General features: G+C 35.9%; 2 protein-coding genes across 2 annotated transcripts; both read right to left on the bottom strand.

Moving 5' to 3' along the window:
* Positions 1 to 474: 474 nt before the first annotated feature.
* LOC140782632 (uncharacterized) lies at positions 475 to 10,850 on the bottom strand. Its single transcript, XM_073129308.1, has 15 exons — positions 10,450 to 10,850; positions 9,237 to 9,364; positions 8,870 to 9,002; positions 8,096 to 8,252; positions 7,895 to 7,973; positions 7,212 to 7,252; positions 6,414 to 6,530; positions 6,188 to 6,268; positions 5,171 to 5,233; positions 4,959 to 5,010; positions 4,460 to 4,534; positions 2,275 to 2,322; positions 2,077 to 2,112; positions 1,917 to 1,991; positions 475 to 852 (listed from the first exon to the last, which is right to left on the bottom strand). The coding sequence occupies exons 1-15, from the start codon at positions 10,610 to 10,612 to the stop codon at positions 784 to 786; spliced, it is 1,317 nt and encodes a 438-aa protein (XP_072985409.1). The 5' UTR covers positions 10,613 to 10,850; the 3' UTR covers positions 475 to 783.
* A 6,235-nt stretch (positions 10,851 to 17,085) lies between these two features.
* Positions 17,086 to 18,259, bottom strand: LOC140781351 (uncharacterized). Its single transcript, XM_073127292.1, has 3 exons — positions 18,256 to 18,259; positions 17,509 to 18,169; positions 17,086 to 17,092 (listed from the first exon to the last, which is right to left on the bottom strand). The coding sequence occupies exons 1-3, from the start codon at positions 18,257 to 18,259 to the stop codon at positions 17,086 to 17,088; spliced, it is 672 nt and encodes a 223-aa protein (XP_072983393.1).

Below are 18,259 nucleotides of genomic sequence, written 5' to 3'. Positions count from 1 at the left end.
CCACAAGCTTGGAACTTGAAACAGTGAAACACCGAAGGCCTCAGGACTCGGTCAATGTTATAATTTTGAAGAGCCACTATATTAGCACACAGTAGAACTACACACAAGCTCGTTGATTTGTTCAAAGGGTATGATAGGCTTTATATGACAAATGCTTCTGGGTAACAGCTAATGGGTCATGTCATACCTTCTTTTTACTTAATTTTCTACTCTTTTATTGCATGACTATGATGAGAGAGTCAAATTTCTTTAGGTTCAAATTGAGAAAGAATAAGTTGATAAAATATATCCAATGGAGACCTATATGTGCTTTTCTTGTTAAAGTGAATCCATTTTCAAAATTACAGTCCAAGAGAACCTAAGTTAGATGTCATCAAATCATGGGATAACACCACATCATCTACTTAGTATAGTATCAAACAAGTGGCGACATGAATAAGAGAAACGTAGTTAGTGACATATAGGCGGAACATCTGATCAGTAACTATAATTACTATATACATCCAAACAAAGCATTTCAGCTTAAGAGTGCACGGGGAGAATAATATCAAGGGCGGGCGTCATGTTACAACCAATTATCAATGCATCAGCAAGGGGCTAAAACTATATGTATACAAGGTTACATATCTTGATAAAGTAGCAGAGACGAAGTCTCATCTAACCCAGTGATCGGTAATTCGAATAATTCGATCCAGGACAGTAAGCACAAAAGAATCGAGTTAAGATACATTTGATTGATTCGTGTGATCACCTCTTGACTACCTGGTATGAAGGTTTGCATCATCAGGATTCAGCAATCACCGGCGGTGTTTCAGCTACAGGAGGTATAGCATCCACCTTGTAGCGCAGGCTCTGTGAAAAATGAAGAAACCAAAATGAAAATTACTTCACATAATTCTACTAGGACAAACAAAAAAAGGGCTCCTGGCACCCACTTCCAGATATCCATCTTTCCATTATAGAGTCAAAGTATCAGTAGGATAGCAGCACAGAGACATAATAGGGGGTCAATATTTGCCTAAATCACTGTTTTCAGTTTCAGTCAAGGTGGAAGATCAGTCTGAAGGCGACCCTGAAACAGGTAAGCTCACCAATTTCAGACCAGTTTCGATTTTCAACTAATTTTGGCAGTTTCAGCAGAAACCGTTGAAACAGAGCAAGTCTTAATTTCAGGTCTGTCACAAATCTTATCCAAAACTAGCGTAAAAAAAACTAATTAATAGTGTCTTAGCTCTCTCTCTCTCTCTCTCTCTCTCCACTCATTGATCCGCCCTCTCCCTCCTGCCACTCATAGTTTCTAGCACAACCTACCATCACTGGTGTGTAGATCTTGGTAACCCAAGGAGTGTGCTGTGTAGCTTCTTTCTATATTTTCCTGAATTTCTCCTTCAATCTACCCCATTTATTTTCTATTTGTCAGAAGTATCTTAGTTTTATGTGGGCCTTGGTCAGTCTGATGTGTCATAATGTTCAGTTAGTAATGTAATTTTTCCTAACTCTACTATTTTCTAATCTTTTTCCTGCAATTCTTTTTCTTAACTTTTACAAAGCTTTCATTCGTTTTAGTTTTTTACATGTTAAATGAAGACCAATCTGGAACCGTGAGAACTGAAACAGGAAAAACGGCCAACTATCAGAAGCCTTTTAGTTACTTATTTTTTGACCCAAACCGAAACATGAACCTTGATCTAGATATCACTCAACAATAAGACCCTACCATTGATAAGAGCCTTGAGCTATGATTTTAATGTTTAACGATCAAGATTCTTATATAAATGACCTAACAAATTTACACTTTACAATTTTGCCAATTACAGACCTTGATCTTCTTTTTCATAAATGCAACTTAACAGGACATATTAAACCAGCTAAAGCTATGGAACAAAGAAGGGAGCTAAAAGCTAAAGCTATTTTACCTTTTTAAAGAATGCAGAATAAGAGTTGTCCCACACAAGTCTGTAGGATCCAGCCAAGATTGTGCAGAAATTCCCCTTTGAATGAATGCCAAGAACATTAAAATTATTCAAAGAGCAACAAAGGAGAATCGGTGAATGTAGCAGTAGCAGCAGAACTCACCTGGTCAGATTCATATCGTTGATATGGCAAGATCAGCTGCAAGATAAACCTTCATAAGCAGGCTAAGAGAAACCAAAATTATTCTACATGAAGAATATCATGAAAAGTTGGTTCCAAATTTAATAAAGTAAAAGAAGAAAAAAATCATTGCCCTACTTTTAATAGCAATCCCATAATTCTGATGGCAATGAAACTTACAGTTTTCTCTCCTGAAGGGCCAACATACTCCACATGGAAACCAATATCCTGTTCAAGTAAAATTATAATGTTACAGACTGGTATCTTTTCCTTCAACATTAGAAGCAAAAAAATTGTTTAAACAAAAGCAAATTGTCTAAGAAAAGTCTAGGTTTCATTGTTTTAGAAAAATAAGAAATTCCAACGTCAAGACACTAAAGGATAGCCAGTGAGGTCCAAAACCCTTTCCCATCATACCAAAGATACATGGCGATTTAATCATATTCATTTACTCGAGAAGTTAGGGCACTTTCAATAGTCCGTACTCGATTATCAAGATTTTGGATTAAATGGTTCAGCCAATACATGGCAAATGAGATGAAACATCTTAGGCACAAAATCGTGCTGCCCATGTACTGCATTTTCCAATGCGCGACACACTCAAAATAGTCAAGATCATTGCTCAAAAGCTTTATCGTCACAACAGAATCACATTCTCCTAATAGCCCATTGAGGTACTTGATCAACATACTAAATTTTTCAGTACCATGGAAATTCATACCTAATTGACAACATATCCAAAAAGTGATGCAAATAAATAATAGAACTGCACAAAAATATTTTAAAATTCTTTGTGAATAGAAAAAAGGTTTAATTACATCTACACCCTTGAACTATACATGATTTTCATATAGACCCCTAAATTATTTTTTTTTACAATGTCCCCCCTAAATTTTGGAATAATTTTAACGTCACCCTTCTATTAGTCTACCATTAGCTAAATTGGATGACTTAGCTTACATGACAGTTATATAAGAGTACATTAAATAAAAATGGCCTAGATGCCCTCCTATTTTCTCTTATCCTCCTTCCATATCTCTATCTCCATCACGACATCACCCCCTTTCTCATTCGCCACCACCTCCTCCTCCACCACCATCACCTCCTCCTCATCGCCACCACCTCGGCATCACCCTCTTTCTTCTCCGCCATGACCTCCTCCACCTCCTCAACCGCCACCACCTCATCTGCCATCGCCGACGACCTTCCTCCTTCACAGTACTCCATGACAACGCACAAATAATACAGAGATGCATCGACTCCACGTACAAGGTGGTCGAGAACTAGGTATCCGCTTCTCTATCGCCGCCCTCTCTAACTTATTCTTCTTCAGTATCGCCAACTTATTCATCACCTTCATCGCGTACGCAGGCATGGCGCACCCTCGTCACGTAGTCGGCACAAATACACCATCCTGATGTCTCCGCTCCTGATATGGCACACTAGCTTGAAAGTTCGTTGGGCTCGGCTCAACTAAATAGGCTCAGGCTTGGTTGGAGGAGAGCAATGCGGCCAGTAGGAGGCGGTGCGTGTAGGCGAGGAGCAGTCAAGGGAGAAGCTCGAGCGACAGCGGTCGTCGTAGCTTTCGATGCTGCTCATCGAGCTCTGGCTCGAGTTCACCATCTCCAAGCCCATCTCGATATTAGACTCGAGTAAGAAATCCAACATGTCGTAAGTTCAAGGATGAATTGGCCTTGGCGAAGAGGATGGGGGCCTCCGCAGAGATCATGCGGACGTCCTCATCGGCTTTCATGATCTTCTTGATCCGCGCCGGCATGCTCGACCTCCTGTTGCCGCTGATATTATCCTTCAGCAAAGAAGGGAAATTGCCGGATCGTTGGGTATACCGCTGGTGGCGGTGTCACAGAGTTGAAAATGGGTGAAGAGGTGATATACTTATTATAGATATAATAGTTATTAGGTATTTTTCGTCATTATATTTAGTCATTTCATTTAGACTCAAAATTTAGGGGGAACATTGTAACAAAAAATAATTTAGAGATCTATGTGAAAATCGGATATAGTTTAGGGGGTGTAAATGTGATTAACTCTAGAAAAAATATGGAAGTTACCCCCCTAAGGAAAAATAGCTAGTCATGTCAAACTAAAAGATCTGTTTTCCTAGTATATCTTTAACAAAGTTGATGTTTCTGATCTCATCAACGCACATAAAAGTGTTGACCATAGAGTACTTCTGAGATAATAACATGAGGAAACTGTTCAAATTTGTTTTAACAACTACCAACAAATCACGTAATAAGCCACATATGATAAGCATATAACTGATGTACCTATGTACAAAATAAGCATTGCAAGAAGAATTAACAATACATGGGCAATTAAAGAACCTTCAGAAAGAGCATACCAGGCTAAGCGTCCCTTGTATCAAGGAGAAGTCCCAAGCAATATATGAATTTACAGATTCAACAGTTAAAACGACCTGAAAAGTATCGATTTCTTATGTGAGCAAATATCTATTCTAAAGTTCCAACATCTCATTCTTATACTCTATTCCAAAGCACTGTAAGTGTCTCAGCCAAACAACAAATAGAAACAAGGAAAAGACATGTGTCTTTGAGGGCACACTATATAATTGTTTATTTCAAGACCAGCTGATATGTTAATAAGTACCTAAACAAATATGGATTGCAAAAATTAAGATTTATGAGTAAAAAATAAGCAATAACAAAATTCCTCTGATTCCAATTTCTCACATAAAATAAAGCAAATATATTTGAAATCTTGTGCTGTTTTTCAGACTCAAAGCACAATTTTCATGTTATTTGGTTAAGTAATAGAGACTCAAAATGGTAAAATTCTAATCAAACTTCACTATTAGATGAACTATGTTATCAGAAAAATACCTCATGCATTTTTCCAGCAGAAATTATTGTTTCTTTGTACTCGTCACTTTTCCTGCAAAGGAAAGAAAAAAATAAAGACAAATCATTAATCCGAAGATGGTAGTATCTGCTTGCATCCATCTTCTAAATATTAAAATTTTTTTTTCTTGGACCAGATTCCACATGAGGCAGTCTTTGGCCATAAATGTTAATGGAATGAGGGGAGAACATGCCTTAATTCAGCACTACCAGCTTCTTCTGCGGATATAAAGAATGGAGAATTCACAAAGACTTCACTGCAGCAGATAAACTATAATCAGAGAGATCCTCAAAGATCATAGAAATAAGTTAATGAATAATAGGAGTCTCTTGCCAAATGGACATTTAAGTTATAAAAGAAATAGTCACATTACTTAGATAAAGTTAATACACAAGCTAGAATAAGCTAAGTACAATGACAATCTGTTGAGTCTGCATCAAATTAACATCTCATATACAATTTAAGAAACATAGAAGCGGCAAATTTCTGAGATTATGTATGAGAATTTGTTCATCGTATAATTCTCCATACTGTTGAATAACCTTGGAGGGAAATGATGCAAATATCAATGCTCAATTGCCTAATTGTGGTTCTTTGGGTCCAATTGCATCCAACAATGGATCTCTCTGTTCAATCAAAGTCAATTTTATTGTTTAGTTGACTTAATTTGAGCAAACTTGTTCCTTTTTTGTTTTGGTTGAGTCAATTCTCGATCTTGGTAAATAAAGTTAGTCAATCGTTAGTTTGAGTTATAACTAAGTTTTCAAGGATGTCCACAGCGAGTCAAGTTATGTATCTGATCTTTGTTGGACTTAAAGTTCAGTCAGATTTGGACTAAAATCACAAGCGATCAAGCTGCTAACCAATCCTCATATTCCTCTAAAATCACATATGAGGCTACAGAAAGAAATAAATATTGGTGGATTATTCCTAAATGCTTCCAATGAAGATAGAAACTGCTAAAGCAACAGGAACAGTAAACAGCTTCCTGAACAATATACTTAATGAGAGCTAATAGCTAAAGTGCTAAACCATCTCCAAAGATGATGACCTAGAATGAACAATATAGACTTATAGATGTCAAGATAAAGGGAGACATTCAAACAAGCTAGCAAGCTCTATTAAATCTGAAAGGAATAGTGAATAACAGAAAATAATTAAAAAAAGGAGAAAATGTTTGACATAATCTTGAAAAAGTAATAATAGTTACCCTATGAATTTAGTAAATTTATCAAATTCTGAGGTGTAGACATTCACAGCTTGTTGTACAATAGATATTTTGTCCATCTCTCTGCAAAACATAACCATGAGAAAAAAAAAACAGAGAATTCAAAGAACTAAAAGTGCAAAAGACCGACAAAAAAATGGCTAGAATACTAGGACGCATTGAAGTAAATTAGAAATATACAAGCTTTAAGCAAAGCAAGTTGCCCCACATTTTCCTCGACTCAGCACGCCTCCAGGAAAGAAGTAGAAACAATCGGATGGTAAGCACCATTTTACTCAGACTGTATAGAGATGGTCCATAACGTTCTCTTTGTTCTTCCATGGGCCTGAAAATAAATTTTGCCTTAAACGGATCACATAATAGACATGATCCAAAAGGATACTCAACAGAAAAGGCTAAACCAAAATGTTGAGGAGAAATTTACACCTAAGGACACATTATCATACAGATCCTCCATTATTGATATCTGCTAAATTACTCTCATTATTGAGCTTATTATAATAATACAACCAGTTGGCAAAAACTTATTGAATCAGTCGCGATTGACAGAGATGAAGTGTTGCATGACTGATTGGATGAAGGGTAGTCTAAGTTTGGGGAAGAGAGGACCCCGGTCGTTCAAAAGACGAAGTTTAGTCCAAGCGACCACAGTGGAGTGGAGCAGCCGCGACTGACAGAGAAACCTTTCTAGGAAAGTTCCACCAAATTTCAACTAATAAAAAAAAACCAAGTAATCCTACAAAAAATTTCATGCTTGAATATTCGACCTCTCTAACTTGATTTTCTAATTTATTAGAAAAAAAAATTCTCCAAATGATTTGGATTTCTTATGGAAAGAAAATATTCTCCCAAATTGCCTCCTATTATTAAGAGGAAGAATAAGGATTTACCTGGTGAGAAATATAGTTGAAGCACAGTCAATACTGAATATATGATTTTGGGGATTTAAATTATGCTAAGTGTAACTTTTCTTTCCTTTCATGTACAGAAGAGTAAAAAAAATTACCCTTGATCATCATTTATCTGTCGTATGAAATCTAATAAAACCTGCAGAAAATGAACGAGGTAATTTAATTAGACTAGATAGAGTATATTGGCCACATATAAGTCTAACATGAATAAAAGCAACAATTCCTAATACTAACTAATAATAAAAGATATAAAACATTGAGATGTATACTTTGAATTCGGTAAACCTAGAGCTGCACTAAATCTTTATACTAAAAATCAAAGCATGCCACTTGCAAACATATAGAAAGAGATTGCTGTTTGACATCGGCCTAGAATAGTCTTTATATAAGGTTGTGCCCAAATTACTATTTCAGTAAAAAAATTTCTGTATGTTCACATTGGTACCTGACTAATGCTTTCCTATTACATCTAGAGAAAGTCAAAATTTTAAACATATATAAGAGGGGTGGCACACAATTGCCTGAGCTGAAATTTACATAACCAATACTTTTGACACCATTTTTGAAAGTGTTATGCTTATCTAAGCTAGGTATTACTATAATCTTTTAGAATATCATAACTCTGTCTGAGTTACAAAGAGTCATAGATTAATAACAGAAAAAGAAGTGCATGAGACAGTAATTTTTTGTTCTGTTCAACATAACAAGACAATATAAAAGCACCACAGAATAAGAAAGGATGAGAAGATTAATAAGAAGCTTCCACCATCTAACATACCTGTGGTACTCCAACCAAGTACTTAACAAGTGTCTTATATACACCTGTTGCAGAACCTAACTGTGCTAACTGTCTCCTTCTGGCATATCAACATGCATACAAAAAGTACATAATTTAGATTTTCTGCGGTAACTTCATGTACTTAGCATGATGAACAATTTCTCGTTACAAAAAGAAAAAGAAAAAATAAAAGAAAAACACCTCTCCATCTGCTGCTTCCACAGCAAGGCATAACGATCACGTATGCTTCCACCTGCATTAACTAAAGCATCAATCTCAGCTTGCCTATTTCTCTCTGACCGTTCTCGCTGTTGTCGGATTAAAGAACCTCGAAAATCTTGTGGCATGTATGTCATAACTGCAAATATATTTAGAGACTACCTGGTCAATTGTCAAGAAAGTATCTCAGCAATGGCCCAATGCACTAAGAGTATTTTCCTCAGTACCCATCAGTAGATATTTTTCACTCTAGGGCATTAAAGAAGAGTTGACGTGTAGTCCAACTTTGGTGATTATTACCCAAATATGCATCGGTATCATATGGTTGCGAAAGAGAAAGCAAGAAAAGCACTATGATGGTTAAAAGGCCAAGGTATCATCTAAATCCAGGCTCAAATTACATTGTCAGATGCCACATAACATATCAAATAGACATGGCAACAATCTGAGGGTAACATTAAGATTGATGAAGCAGGTAAACTCTGATGGAGCTGTGGTGTTCATTAAATGTTTTAAAAGCTTCCAAATAAGTATGTGTAAAAAGAAGTGGCTTTCCCAATTTAATTATTATAGTTGAAAGATGAGCACTGCTCCATGAGTCATCATAATATTAGATGGGGCTTAATTTATATATATATATATATATATATATATATATATATATATATATCCTTCATCTAATCTATAATGACAACTCCTGATCTAGTCACGGTACTGTATAAATTGGAATATCATGAACAAATAGCGATAACAAACCTGTATTAAATATATTGTCAGCATTTCTTAACTGGAAATTTTCTAACTTCTTTAAAATGATTTTGAACTTTTCTTCAGCTTCATCAAGAACAGCAACTGTATCAATATCTTCAGGTGTGACCTTCTGTTGAAGCTGCAAGCATGCACACAAAAAGGCTAATTATTTGAGATTGCTCATGAGAAAAGATGTTCAGACTTTAAACTGTTAGGACCAGATTCTAGGTGGAAAGCAAACAGAGCTTTTAAGTAATGACTCAGAGCTACCAAAAGAAATGTCTTTATCAGACTACAGGAAGCCTCATTAGTTGTGTTCATGCTATGAAGATAAATCATATACTAAGCAATAGCTGAAAGAAGATATATGTACCACTCTTGGACGATGGGATTTGTCAAGCAAAAACAGGATTTCTTCGATCTGCTCCCTGTTTTTCCACAGGTTTTCGTCAATTTTGTGTGCAGGTTCACTCTCTGCTTCATGTGCTAGTAGTTGTTCATCTTCACATTAGAAAAAAAATAATGTTATTATTTACAAATAAAAAAATGTTACACCTATCTTCTCTTTCATGTAATAACTAATCTTAAATTCTGAAAAACGTAATTTTGATAAACAACAAGATTCCAATAGAATTATAGAAAGAAAAAAAATGAAAATTTAAAATTATTCCTACCTAAGAGAATTACAAATTGTCTTCTAACTGGGAAAAAAATTGGACACTAGTAGAAGAAAAAAAAAGACACTAATAGAAGAAAAAAAAGACGACAAAAATTCTCTATGTATGATACAACTTATTGGAACCATCATACCTTGTAAGTGAAAAACATTACAATAATATGCATAAGAATAATTAGCTAAGGTTCCATCACCCATTAAGAAAGAAATATACTTGAACAGAAAAAAACCAAGATAAGATGCTCTCTATCTATTTCAAGATTGCTTCGTGTCAGGGGTCAACTATAATCAAACTCAAGATAAGATGCTCAATTTCAACATGCCCCTTCCCTTTACAAGTTAATTATGGCCTCTCCAACAGTGATCTTTATACAGTTCTCCGGTGGCAGATGTATGATCCAACAGTCTACTATTAATAGAAACACATCTGAATTAACCTAAGCAAAGTATAAATATTGTAACTAATTCGTCTAATATCTCTGCCAAACAGCCCTAATAAACTATCTGTTCTCAGGAGGCAGGAGCAAACAAGTTCAAGTAATCTTCGCATAACATTCAACGTTGCTATTATTTTGCGTACATCCGGCAATATGATAGAAGCAACGGCAAAGAGAAACATTTTCAAACTTCACAATCAACAAAATGAGATTTCCAATTTTACCAAATAAGAAAAGTGAAGAGTTACGTATTTCGCTCCAAAAGCCCCAATCTTTATAAATAACTACTACAAATCCACGATCACTGCACAATTAAGCACATCTTAGTCACCAAAGCCAGATTCTTAAATCATTAGCACGATAAGCAACGCCAAAACGACATGTTTTCATCAAACGACCGCCAACCAAGGTCCAAAACCCTAATATGACACTAGAAAGCGCAAAAATTTGATCAAGAGGAATCCAATAATCACCAGGAGCAAGGGGAAACTCCCTCACGAGGTCATCAGAAAGCCTCTTAAGCTCTGCGGTGAGGCGAGAGACGTCATCGGTTAAAGGAGGAAGGGGGTAATTGTCGTAGTAGCGAGCAAGAAAAGCCCTGGTGATCGGCACCAATCCATCCGTGGAAGAAGCCATTGACGATAAATAAGAGATCTACGGAAAATGGCTCCGAATACGGACCACGGAGTAATCGGCGGCGATCAGCGACGATAGTGGTAGGTATCGCCGGAATTAATTATTAACGCTCTTAAGACTCTCAGTTGATGCAGAGAGAGAGAGAGAGAGAGAGAGAGAGAGAGGAAAGGGGGAGAAGAAAGAAGAGGGAACGGTGGAACGGACAAAGCACGTGGGTTGCACGTGCCGGGATCGGACTATGTTTATTGTTACCGGAGTGAGTCAGAAGAAGTCTTCACCGGCTTCGTAGCGTGAGATGGTTGGTGAAGATAAGAGTTGACCGGAACTATACAAGGGTGGGAGTTAAGCTGATCTGTGGTGATCGTACTTCAGTTAATAGCGTGTAGCGGTAGGAATATACGAGGTTTTAAGTCCTATCCCTTGTGGGGAATAATTTAAAATTAAAACTACTTATCTAAAAAAGTTTAAAAGGAAGAATATTTAAATTTTGAATTTAAAGTTTTGATGGTCATCAAATTCTTTGCACTGGGGAGTACTGGGGAGTTAATTCTTAAATTTGTTTGTTCCCAGATGCTGCTACTAACTTTTTGAATTTATTTCCTCACAACTCACAAGTATCAGCTATTCATAAATTAGTCCACTTTTATTCGTGAATTATAATTAAGCACTATTTTATCCTCTTATCTCTATATAAAAAGAAAAGAAAAGATAATATTCGGTCAACATGCATGAAGATGTATTTACGTGTTATTATGGCCGACAATTATTAGAATAGTTAGATTATGTTTGGCACTAATAATTAAAGGTTAATTAGCTACAAACCTAGGATAGCTTTCGAAAGATTTTTATCCCAAACTACAATTTTTTTGTAACTAGATTAAATTCTTTTAAGGGGAAAATTAAATTAGAAGCCTATACATTAAATCAATTTGTAGTCAAGCAAGAATAAAGGGAAAAAATAAAAATAAAAATAACTTCCTGCTAAAATATCCAAAAGAGATGCTATCAAATTTGTTTACTTTGTTTACACCATGTTGTCCTCAATAATTGTCATTTCTTAAGCAACACTCATCATCATATATTCCCAAATATTTGTAAAAAAATTGGTGTATATTTGAGCATATATGCCCACTAACACACCTTTTTTTTTTATTATTTGATATCATTTGATACTCAAATATATATTAAGGAATACTGATTCAAAAAAGTATTATGTTGTCTGAAAAATGTACTATTTTTTAAAATGATAAATTTGGATTAAGTAGAAAGCAAGTTTTTCTCTCCTCATTCAAAAATAAATTAATTAATTTGGCCCCCTAAAAAATAGCCCATTTTTTCGTGCAAAAACCTCGTGTCCATTTAGCATTAAGGTATAAAAGAGTAACATAAAAACCATGGACAAGCTCACCCTCAATGTCATCACAACAACAGTGCTCCTCCTCTCCATCTCCATCCCCATAAGAGGTTTATATACATATATAACTCATCCACACCATTATAACAAGCTAGCCATATAGACATTCTAATCTTTTCACACACTACAAATGTGCAGGAAAGCTAGAAGCCGACTTTAGTTACATCCCTGCAGGAGGACAGTTGACGGAGTACGACATTCTCGACGACGACATCGTCGTCCCCCGCCGCCGGTTTGCCGGGACCTAGGTATGCTCGCAATGTCGGTGCTGCTCCGATGGGAAGAACTGCAAGGTGATGCAGTGTTCCTATACCTTGGTTTGCAACCTCCCTGGCCGGCCGTTTGGGACGTGTTCCTTTAAAACCCACTGCATGTTACTGCAACTGCTGCTCATTATATCCACCACGTACGCTGTGATCTCGAAGCATAGAGATTATATATACTTGTAGTTACTTTACTGCTAGTGAGAGAAGTGTTTGCTGGCTAATTTAATTATCAGTGAAAGCCTATTATCATGATATACTTCTTTATCGAAAACCAAGTGAATTTTTTATGTAAATAACCCTAAGTATACTTTGAGGCCTTAGTTGTGAGAAATTCCTGCAATCTTTGCTGCAGTGTGTGCTCTACTTAGAGAAAGTCTTAATTATAAGATGGTTTTATGGAAAGATCGATGTGGATTTAACAAAATTAAATATTCTTCTAAATTTTGGCTCAAAAAATTTAAAATAATATTTAAAAAATTATTTTACTATTTACTATTACTCACTGTTAAAAAATCAATTATAAAAAGGCCTCCTTTTGAAATCTTTGGTCAGTTTCTTTTAGGACGGCTCTGCTACGATGCTATTATAATTTATGAATTTTTTTATTATTATAAAGGTAGCCTATACCAAAAATCAATTATTTTTTTCTTGGTACAAATAACCTAAAGAGATATGGTATAAATTTTATTTATTTTGTTTTGACCAACTTCTTCTGCGTTTTCCTCAATAATTGTGATTTTTTAAACAACACTCATCATCCGTTTAATTTGCGTGGCCATAATCCAATCGTCAAACTTTTCATCCGATATAGATATTAGTGCTACATTTTAAAATATTACGTATGATAAATGATCTAACTACACATAGAAGATGCAAGAAGAGCATTTAAAGTAACATCAATGTGCACTTACTTTCTTATCAAATTACGTTATTCTAATGCCTAAGTAGACGCTACTCAGTGGACCTCTCTGGAGAGGATTTCCAACGTTAGAGTTTCTTTATCTAATTTCAAAATAACGCAAATTAAGGGAGATAGTACTTCAAGTTGTAACCTATGTATATATAGCGTAAGTTACTGCCATAATATAAATTAATTAGGAGTTAAGGTTACTTACAACCATATTGTAACCTAAAAAGGCATGAGCTACGAAAAGGTGAGAGCGTTCATGGAAGTCGATATCTATAAATTTTCCTACGCCTCTCTACCATTTTATCATCTCATAAACCATGGACAAGCTCACCGTCAATGTCATCATAACAACAGTTCTCCTCCTCTCCATCTCCATCCCCATAAGAGGTTTATATACATATATAACTCATCCACACCATTATAACAAGCTTGCCATATAGACATTCTAATCTTTTCACACACTATAAATGTGCAGGAAAGCTAGAAGCCGACCTCAGTTACATCCCTGCAGGAGGACAGCTGACGGAGTACGATATTCTCGCCGGCACCGGCGTCCCCCGCCGCACGCTTGCCGGGACCCATGTATGCTCACAATGCCGGTGCTGCTCCGGTGGGAAGGACTGCAAGGCGATGCAATGTTGCTATACCTTGGTCTGCAACCTCCCTGGCCGGCCGTTTGGGAAGTGTTCCTTTAAACCCACTGCATGCAATTGTAATTCTTGCTCGTGATTTAAGCACCACAGAGGCTGTGATTTAAGAATAAGAGATTATATACTTGCTATTTTGCTGCTAGTGAGACAAGTATTCATTTGCTGGCTGTTAATTTAATTATCAATGAAAGCCTATTTTCTATATACATATAACTAATTGTGATAGATATAAATGTGTCTTATTTTTTCTTTTGAAGAATACAAAGATAATTCTATTGTTATAGTTAAAAAAAAGAAGATAAAATCATCTTTCTTTAACAACTTCATATGGTTTGATCCATGAATTAACTATATCTCCTTTACCTATAAATAATAATAATAATCAAACATACTTAACTTCATACATTTCATTCTCTAGATAATTTTTGTGAATTTATATCTCGCAAGGACTATTCGTTATCAAAACATAAAGTTTTCACTCATTTAATTAAAGCTCTGAAAGGAAATTAATACATATAAATAAATTAAATTTATTTAAGGGAAATCTAGAAGCCTATACATAAAATCAATTTGTAGTCGAGCAAAAATAAAAATAAAGTAACTTCCTTCTGCGAATAACCAAAAGAGATTTGCTATATACTTTGTTTAGACTACATTATCCTCAATAATTTAATTGTTGTTTCTTAAGCAACACTCATCATCCCTAGATAAATTCGTTGAATTTCTAAAAAATATATGCGAGCACATATACCTACTAATACACTATTTTTTTTAATTGACACTATTTGATACTCAACTCAAATACATACTCAAAAAGTGCATATTTTTCTATTATAAAAAATCCTTTTCTCTGAAGATATATACTTTTTTTTAATAATGACAAACTTGTATTAGACACAAAGCAGTTAGGTCTTCTTCTCCCCATTCAAAAATAGATTATACCAAAACGAAAAATAGCCAATTTTTAGCGCAAAATCCTCATGTCCATTTAATATAGGGGTATAAAAGAGTAACCTAAATACCGCAAGTTACTAATAGGAGTTAGGGTGTCAACCATCGCATAACCTAAAATAAGTGAACACGTAGATTACAAAATAGATAATTAGAATTCCTGGAATTAAACATCTGACCTAGAAAGGTATTGTAATACCCATGAAAAAATAATAATTTAGAGGTTAGTTATTTTTTAGAAATTCACTGAATTTCTAAAAAATATATGTGAGCACATATACCTAGTAATACACTATTTTTTAGGGTTTAGTTACGCCGACACCCTGAACTATACCCAGTTTTTACGGAGATTCTCTAAATTCTTTTATGTTACATGACCCCTAAATTTTAAAAACAGTTTCAATACCATCCTTCTATTAATATACCGTTGCATAAATTAAATTAGGAGAGTCAGCTTATGTGGTAATCACTTTAGGTGTGAAATAACCTAAATGACCTTGTTGGAGGGAAGATAACTTAATTTTATTTTGGTCTAATAATAATGAACAAATATGCTCTCATCTTCCTTCTTCTCTCCCATTTCTTCCTTCCTTCTATTTTCTCCCTCTCCAACGATGCTTCCGCCCACGACACCGATGAGGTACATGGTGAGGGTCTCCACGGCACTAGGACATCCCTCCCTCCTTCCCCACTCCTAGTAGTGTTCTACAACAACACATTCACGTTCACAGTGGCGACAGCCACCATGAACGAGGATCACGGTGAGGGTCTCCACGGTGTCGGGAAATCCCTCCCTCATTCCTCGCTCCTAGTGGGGTTCTACGACGAGCCAACTAAGGGCGGCGAGGGAGCCATCCTTGGGGTGGCAGACTACTTGGTGCTCAATGAGTGGCGACACTTTGGGGTGGCACGGTTGACGTTGTCGACTCCATCGCGATGGTCGGTGCTAATGCTGCTGACGGTAAGACAAGGGAAGGGAAGGTGGGGGAGATGAACAACGAGCAATGGGGTAATTTATTTACAAAATTTTTATAAGTTAATTGAGGGTATTTAAGTAATTTTAGAAATTAATTTCTTTTTATTGGCTAAATTGATGACAAATTTTTTTTGTTAGGGGTATAATTGGTCATCACACGTTTTTCGTCACCGTGGTTACTTGTTACACTTTGCACCAAAATTTAAGAGTGACATTGTAACCTAAAAAAATTTAGAGGGTCTTCATAAAAACCGAATATAGTTAAGTGGGTGTTAGTGTAATTAACCCTTTTTTTAATTGACACTCCACTCAAATACATACTCAAAAAGTGCATACAGTTAGATCTTCCTCTCCCCATTCAAAAATAAAATTAATTACTTTGGTCCAAAAATAGCCAATTAGGTTCTCCTACCAAAACAAAAGAACAGCCATTTTTTTTGTAAAACCCTCGTGTCCATTTATATAAGGGTATAAAATAGTAACTCAAATACTCTAAGTTACAATTAGCCCGCGTAGGTTACAAAAACATAATTAGCTTTCATTTATGAGTTACATGAACGCATACGGAGGTTACGAAAAGGTGAGAGTTGATGAATTTGAGAAAAGAAAGAAATTAAAATAGAATGAGATAATTGTGTAAAGTACATAAATAGGAGGAGATTACAACAATCTTTCCTACAATTAAACTTGTCTATCCGATAAATTAGGATAGAGCTGCTATATACAAGGAAAGTAAATAACAAACAGATTAACCAAATCAGTAATAATAATAATAAAATCTGATTTCAATATTTCAAAAAAAATAAATAATAACAAATAGATTAACCAAATCAATAACAAAAAAAAATGATACAAAGAGATTGTTCTTTTGTTTTGGTAGGAGAACCTAATTGGCTATTTTTGGACCGAAGTAAATTGTGAAAAATCATCGACAATTGTGAGAAAATAATGAGAACCAAAAAGGGAAGGATGTCGTTAGCGACCCTAAATATCACAATGAATAACATAAAATGGTTTAATAGAGAAAATATTAAAAGGTAAACGACTTTGTTTGGCAAGTGGACAAATAGAACAAGATTTATTAGAATTAGCAAAAAAATTTAAGAAATTTTGGGCAATAAATTCAAACGGGAAAATAATACATGCCCTAAGCGGTTGTGCCAAAGGTCGGTAGGTGAGATGGTGAGATTGCATGTTGATTGGTTTGAAGACGTGACTTGTTTAGTGGTAGGCTTTTCTGCTCCTAATGCCACGAGATAATAGAGTCCGTCACGCATTTCACCCAAACCAATTATCTTCCTCGTATCTAGATCCTACAAAATACACCAATAAGAAAAAAAATGTCACTGAACAATTTAAGCCTTTCATCAATTGCCCTACTGACAACAAATCAACATTGAATGTTGGAACAGATAACACATTTATAGATGGAATTCAAAGGCATGGATCCTTTATCAATAGTTTTGGCCTTCTCTCCACTAGGTAATAATACGGGTGATAACGAGCAATCTTTGTCTTTATGCAATATTTTTTATGATGAGGTGATATAATTTGTTGCACCATTATCGATAATCCAATTTTGACGAGTTAATTGAGACAAACCTGGTTTTGTGACCGTATTTGCCTTAGGATTAGGGGTACCTTATACCTGATTATTGAGAAGTTCCATAATCTGTTTTAATTGGGCCTTTGTGAATGTGATGTTAGGTCCACCTTCTTCACAGCTTACCTGGTTGACTGTAGAGTAACTGGGCTAAGCAAAGCCTGAGCCCGGATTGGACTTAGCCTTTGGATGGCCAGGGGGTAGCTATGTAATTTGTAATACTTTTGGACCCAATGCCCATCGGCATCACAATAGGTGTAGTGGGGTTGCACCTTTCCATAACCGGGTCCATTGCATCTGTGATTAAAATCAGGACGATCACTCCTCTCGTTGTTCCCTAGTGATGGCGGATAAAGCTTGCGGACAGACATGGCAGCAACCGAGGTCGGCTCGGTGGAGGAGGAAGCAACTCCTAGATGGCGTTGTTTCTCCTCTTGAGCTACAAAGGAGTATGCTTCGTGAACCAAAGGGGAAGGTTTCATCAAGAGGATATGGCTGCGAATTGCACCATAAGATTCACTCAAACCCATTAGAAATTGCATTACCTTTTGTTGCTCCGATTGTGGTGTTTCACAATGCATCCCTTGCTCATCCCATAGGATTTTTAATCGAGTGTAATAGGTGGAGACAGAGGTGGTTTCTTGCTTGTGGAGGGCGATGTCCCGTTGGATCTCAAATATGCGGGCTACATTGCCCTGAGAGAATTGAGTGTCGAGGTCCTCCCAAACTTCTCTAGCAATGGAATAAAAATTCACACTGTTAGCAATTTCTGGATCACAAGTGTTGACTATCCAAGAATGGATAATGTTATTACATCTTGACCAAATGGCGTGACCTTCAGGATCATCTTCTTTTGAAGGAGCTGAGATAGACCCAT

This window comes from Typha latifolia, chromosome 2 (genome assembly GCF_019914945.1).
Source record: "Typha latifolia isolate L0001 chromosome 2, TyphaL0001v2, whole genome shotgun sequence".
Taxonomy (NCBI): Eukaryota; Viridiplantae; Streptophyta; class Magnoliopsida; order Poales; family Typhaceae; genus Typha; species Typha latifolia.
This window is presented reverse-complemented; position numbering and strand designations above follow the sequence as displayed.

Coding starts and splice junctions, on each gene's coding strand:
- LOC140782632 (XM_073129308.1), bottom strand. CDS start 10,612: ATGGCTTCTTCCACGGATGGATTGGTGCCGATCACCAGGGCTTTTCTT. Junction 2,323..4,459: donor TACAAGGGACGCTTAGCCTG/GTATGCTCTTTC, acceptor TTACTTGAACAG/GATATTGGTTTCCATGTGGA. Junction 853..1,916: donor ATTCTGCATTCTTTAAAAAG/GTAAAATAGCTT, acceptor CATTTTTCACAG/AGCCTGCGCTACAAGGTGGA.